This window comes from Lissotriton helveticus, chromosome 8 (assembly GCF_964261635.1).
Source record: "Lissotriton helveticus chromosome 8, aLisHel1.1, whole genome shotgun sequence".
NCBI classification, from domain to species: domain Eukaryota; kingdom Metazoa; phylum Chordata; class Amphibia; order Caudata; family Salamandridae; genus Lissotriton; species Lissotriton helveticus.
This window is the reverse complement of record NC_136069.1, coordinates 362143277-362170955: the sequence shown is the minus strand read 5'-3', so window position 1 is coordinate 362170955 and position 27679 is coordinate 362143277. Positions and strand designations below refer to the sequence as shown.

At 45.6% G+C, this 27679-nt stretch overlaps 1 protein-coding gene across 1 annotated transcript in view; it reads right to left on the bottom strand.

Moving 5' to 3' along the window:
* Positions 1-27679, bottom strand: part of RXFP2 (relaxin family peptide receptor 2) — a 1449053-nt gene that overhangs the window by 768902 nt on the left and 652472 nt on the right. Inside the window, exon 3 of the mRNA XM_078657149.1 lies at positions 861-938. Within this exon, the coding sequence (XP_078513275.1) occupies positions 861-938 (78 nt within the window). The remainder of the gene's footprint in view (positions 1-860; positions 939-27679) is intronic.

Sequence of the window (27679 nt, the reverse complement as noted above, 5' to 3'; positions counted from 1 at the left end):
GACTGATTACTACATTACTCCCGCCTGTATCAGAGGTAGGGGCAGCAGTGGGATACCTTCCTTCTTCCCTTGATGTACTAAAGGGGTAGATCACCTGATTACATTTTTCTAGGATCAATGCGCACTCTTGATGGACTTCTTCAAGATCATCTTGGATCCTTCTGTTCCTGTGTGCCATTGCCTAGAGGAGATTGACCTCAGTATCCATTTTGTGGGATCTGGCAATTTGGGCATGTGGATGTTGACGCCAACCTCTCTCTTACCCTGAGTCGATGCAAGCCCTTGCCCTAGGTCAAGGATGTTAATGATGTTATTAGGAAGGCTGTTGTAAATAGATGCTGGAGCCTGGTATCATGTAGGTTACTTTATTCAAGATAGTCAAGTCTTCAAGATGTTAATAATAAGATATAGAGAAGACCCACCAGGAGTGACCTGCTTGTCACTCAGCCTGCCTGGTTCCAACTGCCAGTTGTCACCAGGCTAAGCCCCCAACACTCCATGATGTCACCCAACGTTCCAGTGGTGATATCATGTGAGTGACAATGAAATCCCACAGGCAGAAAAGAGACAGGCTAAATATAACACATCTCCTTCCTTTAGGGAAATCAACAAGATAAAAAATAGAATAAATAAAATTAGCTTGAGTGTACACATCCATATAAAAATACACAGTACATTCTAAAAGATAGGTTATTAAGATTATGAAATCCCACAGGCAGAAAAGAGACAGGCTAAATATAACAAAGGCATTATGTCCGTATAGACCAACAAGCTGCATATTATTTCAATCTTAAAAATAAAACTGATACTGGTTTTGTAGATAATAAAATCATTTTAATTTTAGTTCAGTGATCACCTACCGCATTCCTGTGGATCATCGAGCTGCAGGGGCTTTCCATGTACTGATTCAAATATATTGGCCCATCCTGTATTATCTCCTATAGAAAAAAAAGAAAGACAGCCAAAGTTTTTGTAAACTCGCTAGAATGCTTTCTATTTCATTTAATTTTTACATGTATGAACTGACTTGGCCTGTCATAGAAATATTTCATAGGGTTTTAGGTTGTCAAGGAAGGTTAATGTTGGCATGACAATACCAAGCAACAACTGTTATTTAATAAGTTCGAAATGTCCTCAATTCGCTCCAACTTGAAGGAAGGGCAACCATCCAAGCACCCTGCAAATGCAGGCAAAGCCACAAAAGTCATTGTTCATTCCTGTGAGCACAATCAAGGAACACATATTGACGGCCGGAATCACACAGGGCCTCTTGACTCGTGGCAGAGGTCCCTCAGTCATGGTGGGACCTCCGTACTGTACTTCCCATTGGAAGCCCACGCCATGAGTGTGGGCCCTCCATGCCACGATTGGGGGGCCTCCGCCACGAGTGTGGACGCCCCTTGTGAATTGGCCCCTGAGACTTGCATGAAGTGGTTCTTATTACCCCACAGCATTTAGAGTACATAGATTGTGTGATTACTGTAGTGACAAATGTAAATCTTGCAGACCTTTTGATACAAAGGTAGGGTGTTTGACTAGTTTCATCAGTAGTTGGCATGTCTAATGCTCTATGGAAAATGAGTAACCTACTCCAAGTGTGTTAATTGTCTTTTTTGATTAATGCACAGCTAAATAGTGCTTTTTTTTTGGACCATTCACATATGATAAGTGTGCACTTGACGTATTACTGTGGGTCAATAATGGAAATGACCTTGAATTAAATATAATTAGGATACACATTATAGACTTTTAGCCCGCTGCCTAGGGCTATACCAGTTGTTAAAGGCCCTGAAGTCGAGTTATAGACCTGATCCACAGGCAAAGGCTTATAACGAGAGTGAGGGCCTTTAATAACACTTATAACCTGAGGCAGAAGGGTAATGAGGCTATTAGAACATTCCACCCCTTAAGGGTAGAATGTTTTACATTAAAAAGGGAGAAACAGAGAGACAAACATTGGAATGTTGGAGCAGAAGGCTTATATCAGCCATTATAAGCCCAGAGCCACTCCATTGTCTTCAAAGGAGCACTCCACACTGATCAAAGTTCTAATATAGATCTTAGAGCCCGCTGTAGCGGGCTCTACCGGCCATTAAAGGCCCGCTCCAGTGTTCAGAGAATGGGCATTTAATGCCTGGTACAGCCCGCTGCAAAAGGCTCTAAGGCTATCAGAACATTCCTCCCCTAGAGGGAAGAATGTCCAAATTTGTAACACACAGGCCTCAGGGAGCTTGAAGGGGTTGAAATCCCTTCTGCTCCGTAACCCCCCTCAGGCTCTGTGAGGCCTTTGTTCACAGCAGCAGCTGTGAACAAACATTAGATTGTTGATGCTCCGGGCTTCTACCAGGCACTAGAAGCCCAGAGCATTCCATTGTCTTCAATGGAGGGTTCAACATTCCAGTGTTACAATGTAACCTTAGAGCCTGCAATAGGGAGCTCTACCAGCCATTAAAGGCCCGCTCCTGCGTTTGGTTTAGTCCTTTAACAAGGGTGCAAGCCCTTAATAGCCAGTAGAGGACATTAGAGAGAACTCTACAGCTATTAAAACATTCTGCCCCTAGAGGGCAGAATGTTCTAATTTGTAAATCAAGAGCCTCACTGAGCCCGAGGGGGTTGAAATCCCCTCGGGCTCCATGAGGCCTTTGTTAAACATTGGAAGGTTGATGCTCCAGGCTTCTAATGGCCATACGAAGCCCAAGCACTGTATTGTGTTCAATGGAGCTCCCAAAATTCCAATGTTCTTATTACTCTTTTATTTACATTTTTTTATAGGCATTTAGTCTAGTTTACAGAATACATTAATGCAAGTTAACTCAATATACAATACATAATCTGGTTACATCTATGTCATTAACAATACAGGCTTCATTGGATCATTTTGGATGCCCTCCATATCCTATACAGACCCTCTGTACATTGTCGGGCATCCTAGATTTATTGCCAATATTTCGTATAACTATAAACATAGTAACAATAACATCAACTCCCCCCCTTCCCCGCCTGTTCCTGCTAATAATGGTTTCTTGATTGTATGATCACCTACAATATGTGTTGTTCCCTCTACTATAATATCATCCCTCTTCGTATTCTGGGCTGGCGTGTTTCCTTCCCTCTGGAGAGTTCCCTCTACTCATCTTGTTGTGTAATTTGCTCTTGCCCCCCGCCCCCGGAGATCCGTCAACATAATCAGCTGTGCCTTTCTATCTTTGTCGGCCTTCTCATCTTTTCTCACAAGTTTCATCCTTACCATCTCAGCCATAGCCCATTCCTTCATGTCTCGGAGCCAGTCTGTGTTTTGGGGACTGATGTTGCATGCACATGATAACTATCCGCCTTTTAGCTAATACCAGCCCTAATTTGTCAAATTTCCTACTTAGGGGCCAATTCCGATCTGGGTCGGAAAGCACTCTGACGAGCCGGACCTGGAATGTTTTCCGACCGAGCCGGAGTCCTGCAGTCTGACCGAGCAAGTACGATGCGGCCGTATGCTTCCAGACTCGGTTCGGTCGGACTCCCAAAGGAGTCAATGAGAGCCGGTCGAACGACGCGTACATGGGCTCCCATTGACTGAATGGGTACGTCTCGCACAAGGGTGCCCCCTACAGTGGGTACACATTGGTGCCATCTGCACCGTACATGCCTGTGTTGGGGAGACCCTTGTGTGAGTCGTAGGGCTGCTGGTGACAGGGGGTCCGACGCGGACCCCCAAAGGCAACTTCCTGAACGTTTTGCGAGCCGGACACTTCGGCTTGCACCCGCTTTGCAAGGAGTGCATCGTACTGGCTCGGTCGTAAATCGCATCCATTGCATGCCACGGTTTACTTACAGACGAGACGTACGGAGCGGTTCGGACCCGGAAATGACTCGGTCAGTGAATTTCGCGTTGCTCGCATCGCACTTGCTCACTCGTACAGCTGTATGAGTCGGGCGGAAAATACACGTATGGCTCATCCTTTTTCCAGCAGGATCACGTTCAGTGCCCTTCCGAGCGAGATCGGAATCAGCCCCATAGTGTCTTGTTCTTTGGCTTAGGCAGCAAGCCCAATAGTACCTGCTTGGCCTCCCGAGGTATGTTCCAGTACGTTGCCTCCCCTAAGCATGTCACCACTCCCTCCCAATACGGCTCGAGTTTGGGGTGTCCATAGATCATGTTATAGAAGTACGCTTCCCGAGTGGTGCATCTGGGGCAAGTGTCTGCACGGTGCAGGTAGATCTTATGTAGGGTGAGTGGGGTCAGATATACCTGGTGTATAATATTGTAGTGAAGTAGTTTGAATCGTGTATTAGCGCTTACTTTAGGGACCTCTTCGTGGACCTTTCTCCATTCGGCGTCAGTCAGAGGCTCAGAAAGTATTATATTTATATCCCTGTTGTGCTGTAACCCCAGCGGCTCCAGTGGTACGTCATTACGGAGCGCTCGGTATATGTGAGAGATGAGTCTCCTCCCCTGTGCCAAAGAGTACTGTCACTAGTGTATTAGTGGTGGGGGGCTCAGTTGGGAAATTTGGCCACAACCCCGGGCAACACTTGATATTTTTGCATATCACACGTACTACCCTATACCCATTCAAATTCAGTTTGCGCGTCTTGTTGAGTTTTGACGAGGTGGTTTGAAGGCATAATCAATTTGGGGTTCTGGTGATACCATTGGTTCTTTGTAAATTGTGTTAACATGTATTTATAATATATATATATTGTATATGTTTTTCTAGCCCTGAGAAGTCTAGGCGAGAAATCCTGCCGAATCACGTATTGGTTAGACGGATCAGAAAGAAATAAAAAGAACAGTTCATGAGCACTTCAAGCAAGACTCCATTTGACTTCCTTGATTGTGCTCACAGGAATGAACATAGAAATATGGCCTACCTGTTCTTTAGCAATAATTTATTACAGGCGACTAGTGATGTCACTGGGCACCTTTCCTACACAATAGCTTACTTCACAAAGTGTAAAAGAAGCTGAAGCAAAATAGCTGAAACACTCTCCATGTGTGTACGGTATCAAGCACCCTGTTCAGAAGTAGGCTGCAATGGAGTCTGCAAAGGGCTTTATACCAAAACACATCTAACAAGTGAGGAAGGTGAATGGAGGAGGATCAGAGAGTTGATCAAAAATATGTTGTACAAATTATAAAACAGAAAAGGATTTTTTAAAGAAAATAAAGTCTTAGGTTTTGAAAAAGAGCCATCTGTTTGATTAAAATATGTCCCTTCCTGGAATTCGGAATACCCTGAATTCCAAGTGATTGCTATGTCACGCTTTAATAATATTCCAGTTCAAAATAAGATCAGTTTCCACACCCAATAACTTTTCCTGGAGAGCAGTGGAATTCTAATGATCGGTCAAAGTAGTTTGCTCTCTCTTCTTTCTAGTCTCCCGTGCTCTCAATGTGTTAACTGGTGTTACTGTGCAGCTCATTAAGCTAAGCTGTCACTGATGCCTTAAAAAACTAGTATCAGCAGACCCGTTGAAAGCAGACAGTATAAGCATAGTGAAGCCAATCCTGTTTTATTGGAGTTATGCAGAATAGGTTCACGCATACAAGCTATAAAGTATAACCAGCACACACACACCTGCATTCTGAAAGCTGTTGGCTACAATCCATATGCCATTATTAAAAACGGTAACTTTATATTTGGGGATTAGGCTTGGCACATGCAATCTACAAGAAACCCAAATTGAATGTGAATTAACAGACTCAAATCTGTTAAGAAATGTGATAGATCTATTTCAGTTCTGTGACTCATGATTTATTTTGGGCTCAGGAAGTGTGCAAAACTATTCATTGTTCCAGAAGCTCTCGTCAAAATAGGGCTTTTTCAGGTCTTTGACATCTGTCACGGCTGCCAACGCTGACAGTTTGGTAAAGCGTCCATATATTTGAACTAAGACTTTGATCAACTGTGCAGACTCTGGATATTAGGTGCAAGAATGAAGGAAAGATATTTCCACCTGCACTTCAAAAAACATAACATGCATTAGACAGTAAAAGGTTCCTTCTGCCAGCCTGCAAAGGAATGTACTAAATGTTGTTTTCCTGCAGCATCGTGGAACAACTATTGTCACAGCAAAACTACTTTGGTACATAATATAGAAGATAAGTATATCTTGTATGCGTTTGTCAACAACATCATTGTACAAAATATAGTTTGAATTCAAATGGAAATGTGTATGTTTAGTATTAAAATTTCTAGAGATGTGTTTGTGAGGTGTTGATTTTTTAGTATTTTATTTTGTTGTTATTTGTTAGATCCAACACCTATGGCATGCTATTCCCTCAGACGTTTCCCCTCATTCCCTTATTTTTTGCTGAACTACATTTTTGGGCATTAGCACTCTTCTTTATCTCTGCTAACCCGGGCCTTTTATTTGCATGTTCCTTCCTCCAAATTTCTCGCAGGAGATCAAATGTAAGGATAGTAGTTTGTGACTGACTTGAATTCTTCACTTATGAATACTAAAATTCAGCACTGCTCAGATCTTAATCAATAATATGCTCTTGCCCTTAAGGAACCAGTGGATGAGCATAGGGCCGTGTAATGTTGTGCAGTCTAGTAGTTGGGATGGGAGGAGTATCGGTGCTGGGGGAAGAGGCGGAGTAAGAACAGGAAAGGGCAGATAGAGTAGGGACAGGCACGTAGAAGGAGGTATAGAATAAAGCTCCTCAAAAGATAATCATTTGTCTGTCATCATTTCATGTCACGACATGACAACTGGCGACGAGGGTGGGATGGAAAAGTAATCATCCCCAGAACCCAAGAAGAAGCGTCCTGTCCCTGGGCACATCGAAGTAAGGAAAGGTCCTCTGCAGGACACGTGTGCCCCGAGGAAGCCGCCGCCTACAACTCTAGGCCAGCGGTACATGAGCTGCTGCCCTCTGTGAAACAGCGTGAGTGCAACGTGCCTTTCGAGCAACCGATGCGCTGATTCGTGCCAAAAGTAGTCGCGAGTGCGCCCTGTAGATGGGGCCCCGGAGAAGGTACTGAGAGCCCACCTCAGCCCTCCTGAAGTGTCCTGAGGGAGCGCCAGACATAGCCAGTGACCCTCGCAGACGCGCCGGAAGAAAAGACCGACATAGTGGTCTCACCCCGATGCGTGAGGAACGGCAAGGGGCAGATGAACGTGAACGGAGCTCGCTCCTGGCCTACCTGGAAGGTGAAAGTGGCCTGGAAGTCAAAGCTGAGCTGCAAATACCTGGTGTGTGAGCAACAGACTCTTGGTGAGTGCCCCATGAGACCGAGTGAACTGCAGGATGCATGAGAAGTCAAGCCTCGTGGGTGATGTGTGGCGGCCATCTTAGAGTCAGGCAGCTGTGCAGGACATCCACTGTGAAGTACATGAGCGGCCATTTTGAAGTCAGGCAGCTCATATTTGAAGCTGGACAAGCATCTCAAAATTCAAATAAACACTGATAACTACAAAACAAGCACTGGTGAGTGCAAAGACAAGCAATAATTGCCAGATAAGCATTGGCGAGTGCAAGTGAAAAAAAAGGGGGGTGAACACCCTTAAAGAACACGTGTGTGTTGTTACCACGTCACTCCAGCCATGTCAACTTCACCCGCCAGAAACGGAGGTGGTGCAGCCGCGGCCGTGGCTGCCCCTGTTGCGCCCATCATCTCACACTTACGCCCCCCTGAACCGTTGACTCTTGGGGCAGGTGGAAGCATGGGCCCTCGGTGGCAGGAGTGGCTGGAAGACTTTGAAGACTACCTAGAAGGGTCGAAAGTCGCAGGAGACGACAAACTAATTGCACTCCGCAATCTTGTTGGCAAAGAAATTGGGAAAGTGATCAAAGAACTACCGACAGATGATAAAGGGACCTATGATAAAGTACGTGATGCACTCAACAGAAAGTTTGTACACAAAAGAAATGTGGACTACGAGAGGTATGTGTTTCATCAGACCCGCCAAGATAAAGAAGAAATGATGAGCACCTTCATCTCACGACTGCGTCGACTATCACAGTATTGCAATTTTGACTCCTTTTCAACTGACGATGCCTTCCGATTGAAAGTCATCGATGGTTGTCATTCAGAGACCCTTCGCAGGCGACCGCTGAGAAAGAGTCATAACCTCCACGAGATGGAGGAGATGAGGAGAGTGCATGACCAGGCAGAAGAGCATGCAAAGGTCATGGAGACAGGACGGGGCGAGAAAAAGGAGCAGGCGTACCTGACTCAAAGCTCTGGCCCTCAGAGAAGGTCTGGTGACCATCAGAGAAAGTCTCGTCCAGCGTCTAGACACACACGTCGGAGTTATCAATGCCACGACTCGAGAAGGAGAGGAAAGAGATCGAGCTATACCAGGAAGCCAGAACATCCAAGGAAATGCTATTGATGCGGGTACGATTTCCCACATACAGACACGTGTCCAGCGATGGGACAACAGTGTCGGAAATGTGGGCGCATGAACCATTTTGAAGTCATGTGTGGAGTGTACAACACGGAGAGGAAGAGTGAGTAAACTAGATCTCGGACGGATAAAAGGCGACACCACGCAAAGGCCGTGCAAGACAGGGCAGTGTCGTCCTCTGGCTCGTCACATTCCAGCAGAGAGTCTCACAGCTCTCATTGGACCAGAAGGTCAGTGTCCAGGGAATCGAGGTCGAGTTCTCGAGAGACAAAATACACCAACGAATACGTCTGCATGGTGGCAGACCCGGATCAACTAAAAAAGTATCCTCCGCTGGACATTGAAGTGGGGACTCACGCCACTAAATTTGTACTTAATAGTGGGGCATCGCTAAATTACATGCCAGTGACTGAATACAACAAGATGAGACCGCAGCCTACGTTAAGCCCTGCGCACATCAGAGTGTTCACCTGGATGTCGAAAAAACCACTTCACTGTCTGGGCAAGTTCGCCACAACACTTAAACATGAGTCCACAGCAATTCAAGCCTACAATCACGTCATCCATGGACCGGAGGCTGATTGTCTCCTCAGTTTGCCCACGGCTGAGAGACTCAGACTGGTCGAAATATAATACCGAGTACATGACAATCCAGACATTGTCCGGAAGTTTCCCAAGCTCTTCCATGGACTTTGCAAAATGAACAAGTGCCTGATTCGCCTACATATAAACAACCAGGTGCGACCTATTGCTCAACATCCACGCCGAGTACCTTTTCACCTACAACAGGCAGTGGAGGACGAGATTCAGGAACTGCTTCAAGCGGACATTATTGAGAAAACGGACGGTCCCACACCATGGGTGTCCCCAGTTGTGATCGTCCCCAAAAAGGGTACCCCTGAGAAAGTGATTATGTGTGGACATGAGGCTCCCCAACACCGCGATAGAACGGGAACGACATCCAGGGCCTCACCTGAGCGACATGATAGCGGCGTTAAATGGAGCCAGAGTATTCTCCAAATTAGATCTCAATAAGGGATATCATCAATTGGAGTTACATGAAAAATCGAGATACATCACATCTTTCGCAACTCATCTGGGCTTTTTTCGCTACAAAAGACTAAGTTTCGGAATCTCTTCCGCAGCGGAAATCTTTCAAGAGGTGATACGTCAAACCATCAGGTACATCCCGAATTCCCTAAATTACAGTGACGATATACTGGTGTATGGATCAAATACCCAAGAACATGATCAAGCCCTGGACTGCGTGTGTCATGCTCTCCTGGAAGCGAACTTAACGTTGAACAAAGACAAGTGCGAGTTCCACCAGTCAACACTCAAGTTCTTTGGTCACGTCTTTTCAGGAGCTGGGATGAAGCCTGACCCCGAGAAGGTGACTGCGCTCAACACCACCAAGATCCCTCAAGATGTCAGCGACGTCAGATCATTCCTGGGCATGGCCAGCTACTGCTCCAGATACATTAAGGACTATGCAACGATTAGTCATCCCCTTCGTGCTCTCACGAAACAGGGGCAACCGTTTGTGTGGAGCCCCTCGTGTGAGAGGGCCTTCCAAGAAATCAAGCAAGCAGTGGAGTCAGCGGATAATCTGGCCTATTTCAACACCAAAAGGAAGACGGAAATAACTGTGGATGCCAGTCCTGTAGGTCTGGGCGCCATTTTGGCTCAATATGACAACGACACGGAGCGACGCCACATCGTGGCATACGCCAGCCGCAGCCTCTCAGATACTGAGAAAGTCTACTCGCAGCCCGAGAAAGACAGCATAGCGGTTGTGTGGGCATGTGAACATTTCCACGTGTTCATCTTTGGCAAACATTTTACCATGATCACGGATCACCAAGCCCTTGTCACTATTTTTGGTAACCCCAAGGCCAAGATGCCACCCCCCATTGAAAGATGGGATCTGAGATTGCAGGAGTACACCTTCACAATCATTCACAACATATCCATTAAGTTTGATTGAAGTATTGGGGGGGAAAAATTGTGATAATTTTTATGGTCAGAATTTGAATCAATCATGAATACTCTCCCATTCCTCTTAACCAAATGGAAACATTGACATGAATGAGGAGAATTAGAACCTGTGGTAAGTGTCCCTTGTATGTAGCAATATAATAAAGAAACTCATTTGCAGCCAGCAGATATTCCCGCTGTAACCCTCGAAGGCGGTACAAAATTAAAAGATGTATTTTTACATTTTATTCAAATGCTGAGGTGAATATATTTATTTACACAATGACATAAAGCATCAAATATACTGATTCACAACAATCATGCATAAAACGCATAAACAGCAGTGATGGGGAGATGTGAACACTTAGAGGTGGTAAAGGTAATGACTATAGCAATAGATAGGTTATAAGGCATGAATGCGTTGGCTACCTATTTAAGGTGCTTGGGTCTGTGAAGGGAGCATCAGTTATCACCCATGGAGTGTCGTGGCATAGATACCACCATTCTTTATGGTTCTATGCTGGATGTAGCAGCTTTACTTTGTCACCGGCTCTCATTGTTGAAATAAAGCTTTGTTTCATGCTCAACTTTTGTTTCCCAGTTGTCTCAATATCAGATACTTCATATTAAAGACATTTGTCATTATGAATTGCTTTTTTATATTAACGGTAGCGTGCCACATGGCAATGTATTTTCTGTACATTTTCCATGTTTAAACTGATTCTGGTTAACGTAGGCCTGTGTTTTAAAAAGGGCTCATCTTAGTTGTTACTTGCAAAAAGTGCGCTTTTATTCAGCGGCGGCTCCTCCGCTAAGGCATAAAAGAAAGGTGACAGAGCAGGGGAGTAGTGGTAGGCACACTAAAGTGTGCATAATGCTTTGACCAGCCCTCTCAGGCCGGCCAAACAGTCATGTGCACTTTGCATGTTCTTTATGGAGGCTGGGTTACAGCCAGCATGGAGAACATGCCCAGGTCCCCAGTTCCTGTCTGAGCGCCGAACCACGGCCCTCAGACCAATCACAGTGCCCCATTGCAGCATTGTGCTTGGTTTAGAGGAGCCCATCTCAATGCTGCCTTGCAGCGTTGTGTTTGGCTCAGGGGAGCCTGGCTGCTTCCTGTCTGTTCGGCGGAGGAGAGACGACGTGGGACAGAGTGGTGAGGAGGTAAGCGAATGTTTCTGTTTTTTAGACTCATACCTCCTTACCCCCTCACCTCAACTCCCCCCACCACCCCAGATCCGTGCTGGCAGCCACTGCTTTTGTTGAAAAGCTGAAGCAACATTAAAAACGTGTAATGCATATTTTTCTCATTTCTCCTGCAGTAAAGAATGTTTTGTTTTTGAGAGTGTTGTCCTATTTATTAATTGAATAGAGGCCTTTTAGCTGCACCTGACAGTGTGAGCAGCCTGTATATTTTATCTGCTAGTTCGGGGGTCACAGTCGAAGCCTGCTTGTGAGAAAGGTGTATTTTTTAATCAGACTGGAACTAGATCTTTTCTGTTCTCACTTGATTGGTTGGCTGTTCTAAGAAATTAGGTGCTACTGATATTGTTAGAATTATGACATTTTAAGAATGTGCTTGCAGCATGTTATTAAAGATTCCCATTTGACATTTTTCAGAATGGATGCCTTTTAAATTCATTTTAGAGCAGATACCCTTTTAGCTTCTTTGAGATGCAGACCCTTTTTAGCTTCCTTAGAGCATATACATTTTGCCCTTGCATGAAGGAGTTTAGGTGACCTATGAGCAGATGCCTTCCTCCTTGCTAGACAACACTTTATTTGATTTATATACCCTGACCTTTCATACTGACACCTTCTCCTTGACTTCTCCCAAACTTTCCTGTCCTTTCCCTAGCTGAGTAGGGATTTCCTTTCATGAGAAAACTGAGTCTGCTCTGATTTATTTTGAGACAACTTTATAAGTTTGCAGTTGTGATTTTGAATTGCTTTGAATTATATTGACTAATGCATACATGCACTGGCTATTCTCATACAAATAATTTGATGATGTGAATTTGAAACTTTGCTAATCTTTTCATAAAACCTGCATTGCAAATCCAATGCGCTCTGTCATTTTTTTGGGGCCAAATGTGCTTGATAATATTTCAATATATGTGTTGGACCCGGCCCTTTTTGGCAGGTTCACCCCGAAACTTTTTGCTTTTTGCCTAGCCTGTGTCGGTAACCTGGTGTTAGTGATTTTAGGCCTCTGCGCACTTTTTCACTGTGGTACAGTGTAAAGTGCGTGAGCTATCTGTGTATGTGTGGTGAATGACCTGCCCTCCCATAGGAATGCATGGGGAATATGTGTGACCATGGTAGTTCCTGATGTGTGGGGAGTGCAGGTACGAGTTTGGTATGTGCGAACTCGTGAGATTGAATGCTGCGAAATGATGTATGCAGCATGATTGTGTCTAGTGTGGAAGGGACACTTCTGGAAGTTGGCATGTTTGTGTAATTTGTGGCTGGCGTGTGATTTGCTGTAGCTGGCTGGTGAGCCTGGCTCCAGGAGTCTGGATGGGTCTGCCCCGGTGGTGAATGGAGAGATTAGCATGCTGATGTGAGGGAGGGGTGCACCTGGGACCTGAATAGGGCTGGGCTTTCCCCACACAATGCTGTCTACGTCCCCTGTGGTGGGACTGATGACCCTAGCCTGATTATGAATGGAAGGGGTGGCTGAGCTCATCAAGAGTGCTCCCAAACCAGCTGCGCCTGGTTTTGCTCCCACCCTGCAGACACAGACAAAGGGAAATGCTGTATAAAAAGGGGCTGTGACCCCATGTAAGCTGTTCTGCTTTTAAATCCGGATTGCTGCAGGGAGTGCTGCTGCTGAGGCCCAGGAGGACTTCCCAGGAGGACTGCCTCCCTGGGCCCAACTATGCCCTGGAACCCTTTTTCCTATGTCCTTATTTAGGGACCTTGGGGACTTTAGGCTTTGTTCTTTGCCTCAGGACTGGGATTGCCTCTAGCGCTGCTGGATTCACTGTCCCTTGATGGCCCAGCGAAGGAGGAGCGTGGGCTGTGCAGCACGATGCTGCAGGCCCTTTACAGGGCTTGCCTTGGGTTCCCTTGCGAGAGCCCACCTCGCTTATTTAAATTTAATTGCGCAGGTGCCCACCCTGCATGGCCGCCTTCCCGATGTTTGTTTTGAGCGGATGCCCACCACGCTTGTCGGAGCCTTCGCAGGAGCCCACCCAGCCTTGTGTGGGTAAAACTCTGAGATTTCGGTGGCAGTCCCCGCCGCGGCCGCCCCGGAAGTCAGGCAAGTCCGGCTGTGCGGGGACGGGGCCACGGCGGGACCGGAAGAGGAAGGAGAAGCATGGCGGCTCGGCAGGGCTCGGAGGGAGCCCTGCAGCGTGGAGGAGATGCTACGGGTGAAGCACGGTACAGCTGGTCCCTGCGAGGCCCTCTCAGGAGCGAGAGAGCCCCGCCCACTGCCGCACCGCCGAGAGAAGCGCCACTGCCTCAGGAGGAGGTGCTTCCGCGCTGAGGGCCGGTGGAAGGAGAGGGATCACCAGACCCGGTGAGTGTCGTGGGGGGGGCTCTGTTTTGTGTACTGGGCGGCCCCATCTGACAGAGGGCCGCCCCAGCAAGGAGGACAGAGAGCCAGTGAGGGCCCGGTGGCAGTCAGAGCGGCCCCATTTAGCAGTGGGCCGCTCCATCGTGTGCGGGCAGAAGTTCTCGAGCCCCGGGGGCTCCCCCGAGGGGCAATCAGTCTTGGAGAGCCAGAGGGACCCGTGACCCCATGTTCCGTGCCCCAGTGTGGGGGCAAGTTGTTTCTAGAGCCAGTGCGCTCCAACGTCCCGGGCCAGATTGGATTAATTAAGGAGCCAGTGTGCTCCTGGGGCCCCATTGTTTCCCTGAGAGGTGCCAGAGAGGGCACTGTGCTTTTTCCTGAGCTGCCCCAGATGGCAGCGGGCCGCTCCCACGTTTTGGCGCAGTAGGCTCAGAGGGCCAGTGCTTTGTCTATGATGGGCACACAATGAGTTTAGGAGCCAGAGTGCCCCTAGGGGCATGTTTTATTTCCAGAGCCTTGAGGGCTCCAACGGTTGGGGTCAGTTTCGTTCCTGAGGGGCTAGTGAGAGCCCCAGTCTCAGTTTTGAGTTTACAGCTGCCCAGCATTTAGTGGGCAGCTGCAATGTTTAGGCGCCATGGGAGAGAGAGTTCCTGTGTGGGAAGGAGATGGCACATAGGTGCCAGGCCTTCTACAGCTGTGCAGCACTTAGTGCCAGCTGCAACGTTTAGGCCCTGTTACTGTTCCCAGCTGCCCAGCAAGAAGTGGGCAGCTGCAACGTTTAGGTTTGCGCCTGTGGCGCACCCCTGGCTGGCGCTGCGTGGCAGCACGCCCTGATATTCTGGACACAGGGCATTTGAGACCCTTCTTGAGATGGCCAGTTGGCCAGGGGGGCTGGTATCTGGGTAGGGCGCAAGGCCCTAATGTGATTTCTGTGCAATGTGATTTTACTAAGCTTATAATGATAATTGCCTAATGTGATTTTTGCGCAATGTGATGTTACTATGATTATGAGGTTATTTTACCTATGTAGGTTTATGTCATTGAGAGTTAACTTCACTGTGAGGTACGCTCCTAAATGTGATTTATTCTTAGGAGGCAGAGTCTAATGTGTTTAGACTAGTGAGAGATTGCCTACTGTATTTTTACTGGTTAGGCCTAAATGTGACTGCTGCGTAATGTGCTTTGCCTTTATGCTAGTGTTATACTTCTAAAGGTGCTCATGCTTAGAAGTTTGTTTTGCCTAGTATGTTATACTAGAGAGGTTATGTGTCCATGCGTGATCTATGCCTATGGTTATTAGTATTGCGTAGTGTGTACCTACCTTTACCAGTAGTTACTGGTGGTGTTCTACAATTGTCAGTTTGTGTTGCAGTTATTCTAAGTGCTAGTTCTACTAAGTGCTGATTCTGACAGTGGCCAACGTGGCCCTGTCCTGGTGTAAATAATCCCTTGTGAATATTGCCCGTGCCAGTTGGCACATTGTATATTGTGTGATTACTATCTGATGTGTTTTGACAATACAAAAGTTATTTTTATATAACCTTGTGTGGAGTTCCTTTTGTGGTGTGCCTAGGATGTTGTTGCTGTTGTGTGCGTGCGCAAATGCTTTACACATTGCCTCCGGGATAAGCCTGTCTGCTCGTGCCAAGCTACCAAGGGGGTCAGCAGGGGTTATCTTGGCATTTGACCCCCTTGCCTTGACTAGAATGGTGGTTTCTGCCTGGTTTTGGCGTAAGCCTTAGTCAACCAGAAAATCCCAGTTCTAACAATATGTGTTGCTGTGGTAGCCTCCATCTGGAAAAGAAGGCTGAAGCAAAACAGGAACTGGAAAACATGGACGTATTGCACCCGGACCCAGAGCTTTCTTGATGCTCTTTGCAGCTTCCTTTCCTCCCTCTCCCCTTTTATTCTATGTCATTTTAAGCACTTTATTTGAGACAGAGGGGATAGTCATGCTTATTCAAGCAATCGTTTTAACGTGTGCTGCATATTTGTTATAACAATCTTCTGGTGGTTCCAATCTTCTAATGTAAGGGTTATCCTTCCCCTTCTAAAAATAGCTCTTCTGGTTTTATTCAACATGAGCACTTGCGTAATGTTGCCCAGCACACGAGGGCATGTTTCGCCTTTTTTATCGTCTTTTTCTGTTTTTATGTATTATGAACATTTGATCAATGTTGCCCAGTACATGGGGGCATGCTTCACTTTATATGATGTTGTTTTCCACATGGTGGTACGTCTCACCCTTTTCAGATTTTAACAAATCAAATAAAAGTATTTCTAACCCATCTGGAAATACAGATCCATCAGAGTGCAACCTGAACCTGAATTTGCACAGGAAATCTGCACAGTGCAAAGTGCTGCATCAGAGTGGAGATTAAGAGCTTAAAGCATTTAGCTGATGTAGGATTGTCAGCATGGGTGTCATGTGACACATGTTTATGGGAAAGACAGTTTGTCTTGCTGTCTGTTTTTTCATCCATTTCATGCCATCTGTTACAATTTTTAGTGGCTGACAATTTATTAAGCACGTAGGCACAGATTTACAAATAAATCACTCAACGCAGTGATGAAAGTCATGTTGCTATGCTGGGGAATGTGACTGGGAGAGAGCAGAACAGCATCATAGCTATAAAGAAGTGGTGCAGTTCAGCTCTTTTGCTCTCTCCCTGTGCTAGCACACAAGCCTTCATTCTCTTGCATCTTTATGGTGGTAATGTCCTATTCCATGGCCTCCCAGGCTCCACAATGGCACCCCTTGCAGGCATCCCACATGCCACAGCATGTCCCATCAAGCCCTGAAGAAATACAGTCATATCAACCCCATCCTGATGAAATTCCATAGGCTCTCCTTTTCAGCCCATACCATCTTCAAAATAAGCTGCATGATTTACAAAGTCATCATGACCAGCATCTGCAATAATCTTTCAGACAACCTCACCACCTCTGGTGGTTCTTGGTACACCAGCAACCAGGACACCATCAGACCTTATATAAAGCCGCCTTCAAAAGAAGAAAAAAACAGCAGGCTGTTTCCATCCCTGCAGTGAGGATCTGGAACAAAATCTCAATGTTCATCAGGACCACCCAAAGCTGCTATAATTTAGAAAAGAGTTAAAAAAAATTCACCTCTTTTAAGAACACTACATCACAATGCATTAACTATTGACAACCCAGCTTCCTCTACTATTGCTCATTGACTTTATACCTGTCTTTGACCATGTATAGCCTTTTGGCTAGGTTTGTGCTATAGAAATACCACATCATGGATGCCAGGTCTAACAGGATTATATTCTCAATCTCCTTTTATTGAACCCCACGTCAGTCCTGGTTAAACCTTACTGAAATTGATCTGGTTAGGACCATTTTTTGGTTCCTTTTAATGTTCTCTCTACAGCTTCTTGTAGTTCACAAGAGCTGATACGTAAAACATCTAGACCTTGGACAAACTTTCGAAATTCAAAACTTATGAAGACATTACAGTCTATTCCGTAAAATTGCTGGGGTGTTTTGGAATATGACGTGGCTGGCTTTAATAATTGGCTGTTCAGTGACCTGGGTATTAGTGCTACTCTAAAATCCCACACTTCCAAAAGATCTAAACCATCCCCAAAAGTTTTACGGATGTGTTAAAGGTTGAGAAAGGGAGAGTAGAGACGGAGATCCTCTTATTATAAAGAGCCTGAAGCAAGTTATCATGCTGCCTTGGACAGCTACGTTATAGTGAACAAAACGGTTCTTAGCTCATTTCGAAATCAACACAAAAATGTTGTATAGAAACACAATGGAAAACTATACACGTTTATAAAATTTCCAAACCCAGCCGGGAAAGGATTTTATTTTATAAAGAAACAATGTTCAATTCAGTAATCAATTCGTAATCACAAGACACAAGCCTGTGTCGTACATGAAAAGAGGGAAACAGAAAGATAGCATAAGGGTGAAAGGGGTGTCTATCAGGCAAAGAGCGAGAGCAAAGACAGGGTACTGTATTCAAGTAAAAGATCAATCACAGTATCTCCTGGAGTGGAACATAAACAATCTTATTGGTCAATGTTCATAACCATAAACCCACTCATGGGTGTCGACGTTTCGATCCCTATTGCTCGAAAAGATACATGGGATCATCATCAGGACATTTATAATGAACAAAACATGCCTGATTGTAAAAGAAGCCTGTTCAGGAGAAATGAAAAAGAAAGGATATTTTTTAAAAAAGAAAAGATATTTTTTAAAAAAACCAGAGTAGTTTGCAGACACATGCCACAGATGTTACGAAATCGCAGTGTAAGGCCAAGTGCATGGTGAATGTGACTTCTTGAAACAATAATGAAACTTACAACATTCACAAGTTCCTCGGAATCGCAGTGATGTGCGTAAAATGGCGTGATCGTGTACTCTTGGAGTAGGGATTGTGACTAAGAATTGTCATTGATAGAACAGTGGTGCGGAGTGAAGTCAAGGATGGCCTAAGTTGCGAGTATGGTGGGCCGTGTGATCACCTCAGAAACAGCCTGCTTATTGACAACAATCAAAATGGGAGGGTCCACGTATTCACAAAAAGGACAAAAGTAGCACAACCTCACTATATGAATAATAAGGCTGGCCGCCAATAACGTACCAAGAGGAGAAATGAAACAAAGCGGTATCTTCGAAGGACCCGACGCAAACGGTGAGTCAGGATACTTTCACCGTGTCGGTCGTTTCTATACGCGGCAGTGGCGCTGAAACCAGAAAGGCGCATTTAGTGAGGACGAGACACGCGTTTGATAGCGTGCTACGGGGCAAGTGCTGTTGGCAGCGGCGGTGAAGCTTACCTCAGGTTGGAAATTAGCCGGAGTATATTTTGGCTAAAGTAAAATAAAATTGCGTGTAGGTATCATTAACCATACAGCTGGGATCCCATCAATGGGGATTTGGACGCTGCAAAAAAAGGGAGTACATCAATATCGGCCAGCGGGCGGGTAACATCAAAGCATCGCGGGTCATATCTCAGCAAGTACTTACTCAGTCCTGATGAGGACTCGTCTTCACGTTGCTCCTCGGTCGGTGCCGGATGCAAGTCAGTGGACTGCAAGAGCACGCCAAGTTCAAAGCAAGCCACGCGGGTCACATGACCTTAGACGAGGTTGCTCAAACTTAAGGGAAGTGCTGTCTAATACGGGGGCCATTTTGTAATAGCTAAAAAAGAGCCAGGTGTGCTAGTGAAAACCAAGTGATAGTGCCAAAGTGAAATTTAAAAACGGAACAACATGATACCACACAATTAGTCAGTAGATTTACTTCACAGAAAGCATAATTATCTTTACTGTCCATATTACAATTTGTGAAGTCTTTTAAATCAACTGTGATGTTATTGTGACTAAAAGTGCACCCCTCAAGTGTCAAATTACAAACAATACAATTCCCACATTTCACATGTCCCCTCATTGGTGGCAGCCCCCAGCTAGACTCAATTGTGCCTGTCTGAGGGGACATGTGAAATGTGGGAATTGTATTGTTCACAAATTGTAATAGTCACAATTTGATTTATGCGATTCTTTGTCCATGCCCGCAAATGTATGTGGGCCAAACGACCCAAAAGATAAGGACCAGAATAAGTCAGCATCGAAGCCGCATTAGGTGTGGCACTGCAAATGCACCCCTTGTTGAACACTATGCCAGCATGAAGCATACAGCGGATGACCTCCAATGGACAGTCCTGAAAACAGTCAAACTACCACAGAGAGGCGGCAACCTACAGCAGTTGTTAAACCGAGAAGAGTTGAAATCCATCATTCAATTCAATACCATCAGGACTGGGCTCAATCGAAGTGAGGACTGGACTACGCTACTCTGATTGAACCATTAACAAGGAATTCATGAGTTAACCCGGTAATGACAAAAAACCCCTCGGGTTAACATTGAACATTGATACTCCAGGACACCATGACGAACTTTAAATTTAAAGATAATTATGCTTTCTGTGAAGTAAATCTACTGACTAATTGTGTGGTATCATGTTGTTCCGTTTTTAAATTTCACTTTGGCACTATCACTTGGTTTTCACTAGCACACCTGGCTCTTTTTTAGCTATTACAAAATGGCCCCCGTATTAGACAGCACTTCCCTTAAGTTTGAGCAACCTCGTCTAAGGTCATGTGACCCGCGTGGCTTGCTTTGAACTTGGCGCGCTCTTGCAGTCCACTGACTTGCATCCGGCACCGACCGAGGAGCAACGTGAAGACGAGTCCTCATCAGGACTGAGTAAGTACTTGCTGAGATATGACCCGCGATGCTTTGATGTTACCCGCCCGCTGGCCGATATTGATGTACTCCCTTTTTTTGCAGCGTCCAAATCCCCATTGATGGGATCCCAGCTGTATGGTTAATGATACCTACACGCAATTTTATTTTACTTTAGCCAAAATATACTCCGGCTAATTTCCAACCTGAGGTAAGCTTCACCGCCGCTGCCAACAGCACTTGCCCCGTAGCACGCTATCAAACGCGTGTCTCGTCCTCACTAAATGCGCCTTTCTGGTTTCAGCGCCACTGCCGCGTATAGAAACGACCGACACGGTGAAAGTATCCTGACTCACCGTTTGCGTCGGGTCCTTCGAAGATACCGCTTTGTTTTATTTCTCCTCTTGGTACGTTATTGGCGGCCAGCCTTATTATTCATATAGTGAGGTTGTGCTACTTTTGTCCTTTTTGTGAATACGTGGACCCTCCCATTTTGATTGTTGTCAATAAGCAGGCTGTTTCTGAGGTGATCACACGGCCCACCACACTCGCAACTTAGGCCATCCTTGACTTCACTCCGCACCACTGTTCTATCAATGACAATTCTTAGTCACAATCCCTACTCCAAGAGTACACGATCACGCCATTTTACGCACATCACTGCGATTCCGAGGAACTTGTGAATGTTGTAAGTTTCATTATTGTTTCAAGAAGTCACATTCACCATGCACTTGGCCTTACACTGCGATTTCGTAACATCTGTGGCATGTGTCTGCAAACTACTCTGGTTTTTTTAAAAAATATCTTTTCTTTTTTTAAAAATATCCTTTCTTTTTCATTTCTCCTGAACAGGCTTCTTTTACAATCAGGCATGTTTTGTTCATTATAAATGTCCTGATGATGATCCCATGTATCTTTTCGAGCAATAGGGATCGAAACGTCGACACCCATGAGTGGGTTTATGGTTATGAACATTGACCAATAAGATTGTTTATGTTCCACTCCAGGAGATACTGTGATTGATCTTTTACTTGAATACAGTACCCTGTCTTTGCTCTCGCTCTTTGCCTGATAGACACCCCTTTCACCCTTATGCTATCTTTCTGTTTCCCTCTTTTCATGTACGACACAGGCTTGTGTCTTGTGATTACGAATTGATTACTGAATTGAACATTGTTTCTTTATAAAATAAAATCCTTTCCCGGCTGGGTTTGGAAATTTTATAAACGTGTATAGTTTTCCATTGTGTTTCTATACAACATTTTTGTGTTGATTTCGAAATGAGCTAAGAACCGTTTTGTTCACTATAACGTTGTTATACCCATGGTGCTTAGCTATCTGTTGGGTCTCCCTTGTTTTTTTTAAAAACGCCTTGGACAGCTACAACGCTGCCACCCAAAAGACTTTAAAAAAATCATTGCTTCCTCTATTATAGAGGCATCTAAAGTTATGTAAAGACCTCTCTGATTTCTTTTTAAAGAAATTTCAAGCAGTCTATGAACAATCTCCTGTACAGATTCCCTTGGGTCAGGGTGTCGAGCTTTCTTTTCATCCTGATCCTCTATTTACTAGGTTTAACCAAATATCCTCAAAGGAATCAGCAGCATAGCTTGAAAAATGGAAATTGGGATCCCTTTGGATCCTTGCCCACCTGCCATTCTATAATTGGCCACCCCTGTTGTAAATCATATCTTAAACATAACTGGCTTTGTTCCAAAGAGCTGGAAGCAAGACTTGCTGCTTCCTTTCTTAAGAAAAACATTCTGCAGACCCCAAGGTATTAGGCAACTTTAGACCGATCTCAGTCCTGCCTACAGCATCTAAACATTTGGAAAAGATTATTAACAGGCAACTATCTCACTTCCTAGAATCCAACCATTTGCTACATGATTCCCAATTGGGTTTTCGTGGGGGATACAGTACAGAGTCTGCCCTGCTTGAGGGCCTGGAATTCATAAATAATAATAATTTATTTTATTGTTTAGTTAATAAAAACCATAACAGATTTTCTTTACAACGTTTGGTCAATGTTAGCTTAAAACAACCAAAACAACGAAAACAGTAAACATAAAATTTCAATAAAATTACTTTCAATCGTTATCTTTCCTAAAACCTTAAAAAAAAACTATCATTAGTTTGTATTTACATATGTAAATGAGAGACTTCCTTCAGGCTTAGTCCGCAGTGCTTAAGGGGCTTAATAATATTAACTCATTATAGACGCGTTTGCTTTCAAGCGTTTTTCAAGAGCTAGTAAAAACGTTATCATTTTGCAGTTCATTTGGGGATCAGTTGGATCCAGGCCCCCAATAATAGCAGTCCTGCACGTACGTATTCTCCTTACCAGAAAGGCATTCTTCAAAAAAGTTACTCGCTCCATGTGCAGCTTCTTACAATGGCATATTATATGGATTAAATCTTCCTTTATGTTTCCGCAGAGACAGCAATCTTTTGACTCAATGTGCCTCCAAGATGGTTTGTCGGCTAAAGTTGGAAGTTTGCCAAAACGCAAGGCCATTAGTCATTTTTGTTTTATAATTATTGATCACAGTCCAAGAGTGGGAGCGATGAGAAAAAATACCTTTATCTGTAAGCAACGAGTGAAGTTTCGCGGCTCTATTTAGTGCCTGCTTGAATGATATGAAAGGCAAATTTTTATTCCAGAAGTTAGAAGAACATGAAACTGTGTCAAGCGCGGCACTGAGATCGAGAAGTATCAGTGCCGCAGTCTGACCGGAATCGAGCACAGAACGAAGATGTTCCGTCATAGACAGTAGGGCGGTTTCCGTGCTATGACCCGCTCGGAACCCATTCTGGGAGGAATCCAGAATACACTCCCTCTCAAGATGTTCAGTCAATACCGCGTTCACAAAGGGCTTCCGCAATTTTCGCGGCCCATGGAAGGAGGGAGATGGGGCGATAGCTCTCAAGTTTAAGGGGTCTAGGGTAGCCTTCTTGAGAATGGGTGTCACAACAGCCTGTTTCCATTTTGCTGGGACAATGCCCGAAGTGAGAGAGAGATTAATGAGATGGCATACTGAAGGGAGGCAGACAGCAGCAGATTCTCTGAACTGGACAGGCTTCAGAGGGTCCTCTGGTGAGCCAGATTTAATTTTAGAGGCCAATTTGTAAAATACCTCCATCGATAAACTAGGTAGAGAGGATAAAACCTCACCTATAGTAAAAACAGGACTAGGAGGCTCGTCTCCCTGATTAATAATAGGGAAGGCACGATAAATAGCCAGAACCTTTTCCCTGAAAAAAGCAGCCAGATTTTCACAATGGTCCACAGAGCAGACTTCTGCTTCCATGGCCCTTTTGGCCGTCAGGTCCTTAAGGACTTTCAAAAATAGCTTAGATGGATTAGGGCTGTTTCTGAATTCCTGGGCATAATAGGCCGCACGAGCTCTGCATACCGCTCTATGATATAGTTTCATTTTAGCGAGATAGGCAGTTTTTTTCCCAGCCTCATAAGATTTTCGCCATTCCCTTTCTGCCTGTTTACAGGTTTTTTTTAACAGAGCCAGGGAACTATCGTACCATGGGCTGGGTGCTCTAGAACGGCATTTAGTCCAGGCAGCAGGGATCAGAGCATCTAAGGCACCAGAAACCCAATCACAGAAGGCGTCATACCCAGCTTCAACACTAAAGTGAGAGCCTAATGGGTTGACCTCCAGAAGATGATGGAAATCCTCTAGTTTGAGTTTCTTCCAGTGACGCTTCATCACTACTTTGTCGTGGGGCTTAAGCGGATGCTCATTAATCACAAAAGAGATTTTCACCAAAAAATGGTCAGTCCAGGCTACAGTACTAGGTCTGATTACCTTGACCCCAGTTAAATTAGTAAAAAAAGGATCGAGAATATGTCCTCCCGAATGAGTGGGGGTGGTGACCAGTTGACTAAGCTGAAGGGCCTCCAAATCAGCGAAAATACTGCTGATAATGGGCATATGAGTGCAGTCAAAATGGAGATTCAGGTCTCCAAGAATGCAGAAGTTGGCGCATCCCAATGCCAGGGAGCTAACACAATCAGGGAGAGCCATTCGAAAAGCAGCATCACATCCAGGAGGGCGCTAGATTAGGAGACCAGATAGAGTGAACTGATGGCTAATAGAAATCCTAAAAAAAGCACATTCACACCCCACTAGGTCCACTACCCTCCATTCACATGGATAGCAAGATTTTACAACTACAGCAATGCCACCACCCCGAGAGGACCGATTATGCATAAAAATTGAGTAATCAGAGGGGAGTGCAAGATTAATAGCAGCCACATCAGCATCTTGCAGCCATGTTTCCATCATAAAAAATACATCTGGCAGTTCTTCACTAATAAGATCATTGAGTTCTACACAATGCTTCGGAAGAGATCTGATGTTCAAATTCCAGACCATTTTGTCTTGGGGACCCAAAGGCCTTTTGGCAGGGGGCTTAGCCGGGACAAACTCTCTAATGGCACGAATCGGAGCGGGGGCAATGAGGGACAATGTCCTACAACTACAGGTATGCGGGCCACAGAGAGGACTGACTGGCTCATAATGGCAGCGAGGAATAGAATGGCTAATGCCGAGCAAATCAGCCCGGGAGTAAACATACCTTGGCAGCATTTACGGATGGGACCCTCAGGCAGAGTGCTGACACGCCTAGCGCCGCCTTAGCGCGGATGGGCGCAGACAGGCAGGACTCTGGCACGACTCAGGCGCAGCAAAGGCACGCCCGCTGCGCGATACCGCTGCGCTCTGAGAACTGGCTAAAGTAGGGCTGCCACGTGTAGGCAGCACAACTAGACCGCAGCAGATGGCGCGCTAAGGAGTCACCACCCCTCCCAAGATGGCGGCCGATCCACAACGATTTACAAACCCCCAGAACCGGACCCGCTAAAACAGCGGTGGAGCCACAATTATGTGCAGGTAAGAGGGAAAGATGCACTGTATTAAAAGCAGGGAATAATAGAAAAATAAAATACTAAAAATACAAAACGGGTATTAAAATACGAAGCGCGTCTACCCCACAGCGCTAGCATGCGCGAGTCCATAATGCAGTTAGAGTAAATGTACCTTGTCCAGGCAGAGCAAGGAATCGAACCGCCTTAAGTAGGGCTGCCACGTGTAGGCAACACAACTAGACCGCAGCAGATGGCGCGCTAAAGCGTCACCACCCCTCCCAAGATGGCGGCCGATCCACAACGATTTACAAACCCCCAGAATCGGACCCGCTAAAACAGCGGTGGAGCCACAATTATGTACAGGTAAGAGGGAAAGATGCACTGTATTAAAAGCAGGGAATGATAGAAAAATAAAATAACAAAAATACAAAATGGGTATTAAAATACGAAGCGCGTCTACCCCACAGCGCTAGCATGCGCGAGTCCGTAATGCAGTTAGAGTAAATGTACCTTGTCCAGGCAGAGCAAGGAATCGAACCGCCTTAAGTAGGGCTGCCAGGTGTAGGCAGCACAACTAGACCGCAGCAGATGGCGCGCTAAAGCGTCACCACCCCTCCCAAGATGGGGGCCAATCCACAACGATTTACAAACCCCCAGAACCGGACCCGCTAAAACAGCGGTGGAGCCACAATTATGTGCAGGTAAGAGGGAAAGATGCACTGTATTAAAAGCAGGGAATAATAGAAAAATAAAATAACAAAAATACAAAACGGGTATTAAAATACGAAGCGCGTCTACCCCACAGCGCTAGCATGCGCGAGTCCGTAATGCAGTTAGAGTAAATGTACCTTGTCTGGTAAATGTACCTGTCTGGTGAAAGCTCTGAAGGCATAAAATCTCTGCTGATTCCATACGCTCCCAGCAGAAACCTTCACTCCGCCAGCAAGAATCTTCTGTTTGTCCCTCGGGTTCGCAGAGCTAGGTGGGGAGGAAGGGCCTTTTCCTCCTTGGCCCCTAAGCTGTGGAACACCCTCCCCCCTGAACTGAAAGCACAACCCTCTATTTTGTTTTTCAGGAAAGCATTAAAGACATGGCTTTTCGCCGAGGCATATCTGTAATCTGGCACTTAGCTCTTATATCATAATTATTCTTTGTTAGGCGCCTTGATGGCCGCTGGGCTAAGTCGCGCAATATAAGATGTCTTTCATTCATTCATACATTTACCCCAGTACAGGGATCTGGGCCTAAATCCGTCGTTTTTTTGCTCACCATGCCATTCAAGTTTGAACCCAGCCATATGCAAATCAGTCTTGACCCGGGGTCAGACTGATTTGCATATGACCATGTCTGAACTGGGGTGGCGGAGTGAGCTAAACAATGATGATGGATTAAACCCAGATCAGTTGACTGGGGTGAGTGCTGGCACTGTTCAACACTCTGTCCATCATCCCCTTTGGTTTTGCTTTGTTCGCCCTAAGTTGGCAAGGTATGCCCAGGCGTGGGTCCCTTGCTCACTTTGCCACGGAATTCAAGCTAGCCTGGCTGATGACGGCGGATTAGCCAGAAACCGGTCCCAGGATGCTTGTTTCCGGTCCAGGGAAGACATGGCTTGGCAGTTCCGGCTGAACTGTTTCCCATGAGGCACAGGTCAGACTGATTTGCTTATGGCCATGTCTGAACTGGGGTGGAGGAGTGAACTAAAGAATGATGATGGATTAAACCCAGATCAGTTGACTGGGGGTGAGTGCTTGTATTGTTTAACAATCCGTCCATCATCCCCTTTGTTTTTGCTAAACTTAGAGTTATGCACCATCTATATCCCCTTTCATTACTTTCTAGTTTTAAAACACTAATGGATGAATTACGGGCAGCGAAAACTATCTCCGATTGTTTGCAGTTTCAGGGAGCATGGAGCATGGATTCTGCACCTGACATTATTTATGAGTAGCCAAGAGGAAACAGCCTCTTACTAATCAGTTGTTTACTGATTGAAGAGTGCCCTTTACATGTAAATGTCAAATGATGAACATTAATCAGAATGTTCATAGAAAGGGCATAACAAAAACATTTAAGAGAAACTAAATAGTTAATTAACAGAAGATCTGTTTTAAGAGAACAGGAGACATTTTTTGACAGGTTACATTATCTTCAGAAAGAGGTAAAAAAAATAAGCACAACTACATGCATTATTAAATGTTGAATAAGTATACAAGAGAAAACAATGTATAAAAAAAAAGAGCAAACCTTGAAACAAGACTAGTTATACTGCACTGACCTACCTGCGGCTGGCCGAGGCCCCCGCAGGGGGCCACTAGAGAGGTCAGCACTCTAGTGTCGCCTAGGCACCCCCACCCCTGCCCCCATCAGGGGCAGGGACTCTGGGTGGAGTCCCCCCAGCCTGGTTGCGGCGCGCAAGGGGCATCCCTTCCTGGGTGCCAGGACTTGGGGAGGGTATATATCCCTCCCCCACAATTTTGGCACCCTCTTTTAAGCACCTGACACGCCGGTGTGTGTCTGCTCTCTGTCGTACTATTCCCCAGGAGCTGCATATAATCCGGTGAGTGTTTAAGTACCCCCCCACCTCCCTTTGGGTGTGAGTGTGGCCTGCTTTGACCGGGCGACGTCCCGCCAGTGGGGGGGGGGCGTAAGCTCCTGGTGGTCCAAGACAGCAGCGCCCAGCCTGGATCGGGCTAGCGCTGTGCTGAGCAGGGAGTGGG